Here is an 814-nt window from a genome sequence, read left to right as displayed (position 1 = left end):
GACGATGAAGGTTGGTTTTTCATCATTATAAATTGCCTTGTGCAACGATTACTATACCAGTATACTAATATATAGATATCTGCTGCTATACTTCTTTTTCTGTCTTTTCCATTGTAGAAATAACCAGTTATCAAAATTCTTTTCTTTCTTTTTCTTTCTCAGTTACACAGTATTAAATAAACACACCTAAACAAACTGGATAATAACTTTTGCTCTACTGCCAACAGAGCTAAACCAGAGGAGTTTTTGGAGAGATACGCAAAGGGAAAAGAAGTCAAGGAGAGCCAGCCGGGGGGCCACGATTTTTCCAAAGTAGCAGAGAAACCCAAAGTAGTCTTACCAAAGGCTGCATATTCTCATGCTCCTGATAAGGTATGCTCATTTCGTTAGGACAAATATTGAAAAAGTCATGAATAAGAACAAATAGAATCACCATGTGGCAGATTATATATATAGTAAGGAGATACTAAGCACTAAAGTCAAGGGTTTTGGAGGGAGGGGTACTTCCCACAGTAGAGTTTTATGTTCATTAATGATGTAAACATTACATCAATATTATTTAGTAGATCTGGACTCTCATGGTTTCATTATAAAAAGAGTACTTCTACAGGAAACTTTACCAGAAGTTGCATGCAAATAGAATTTTAGTTGACATTTTATAACCAATTCATTGCCCCAAGTTATGTAAGTAGGCCCTATATTTGAATATTGTGTATTTCTATCTTGTGGCTGTATAGTTTATCACACTCTCCCCTCATATCTGCAACTGGTTGTAAAAAATTATAGATTATTATTATTAAACATTCTAAATTAT

General features: G+C 33.9%; 1 protein-coding gene across 3 annotated transcripts in view; it reads left to right on the top strand.

Moving 5' to 3' along the window:
* Positions 1–814, top strand: part of LOC119593474 (ATP synthase mitochondrial F1 complex assembly factor 1-like) — a 15,521-nt gene that overhangs the window by 1,844 nt on the left and 12,863 nt on the right. For all 3 annotated transcript variants that reach the window (XM_037942407.1, XM_037942409.1, XM_037942408.1), the window contains exon 3: positions 228–372. In XM_037942407.1, the coding sequence (XP_037798335.1) occupies positions 228–372 (145 nt within the window). The remainder of the gene's footprint in view (positions 1–227; positions 373–814) is intronic.

Source organism: Penaeus monodon, chromosome 32 (genome assembly GCF_015228065.2).
Source record: "Penaeus monodon isolate SGIC_2016 chromosome 32, NSTDA_Pmon_1, whole genome shotgun sequence".
NCBI classification, from domain to species: Eukaryota; Metazoa; Arthropoda; class Malacostraca; order Decapoda; family Penaeidae; genus Penaeus; species Penaeus monodon.
This window is presented reverse-complemented; position numbering and strand designations above follow the sequence as displayed.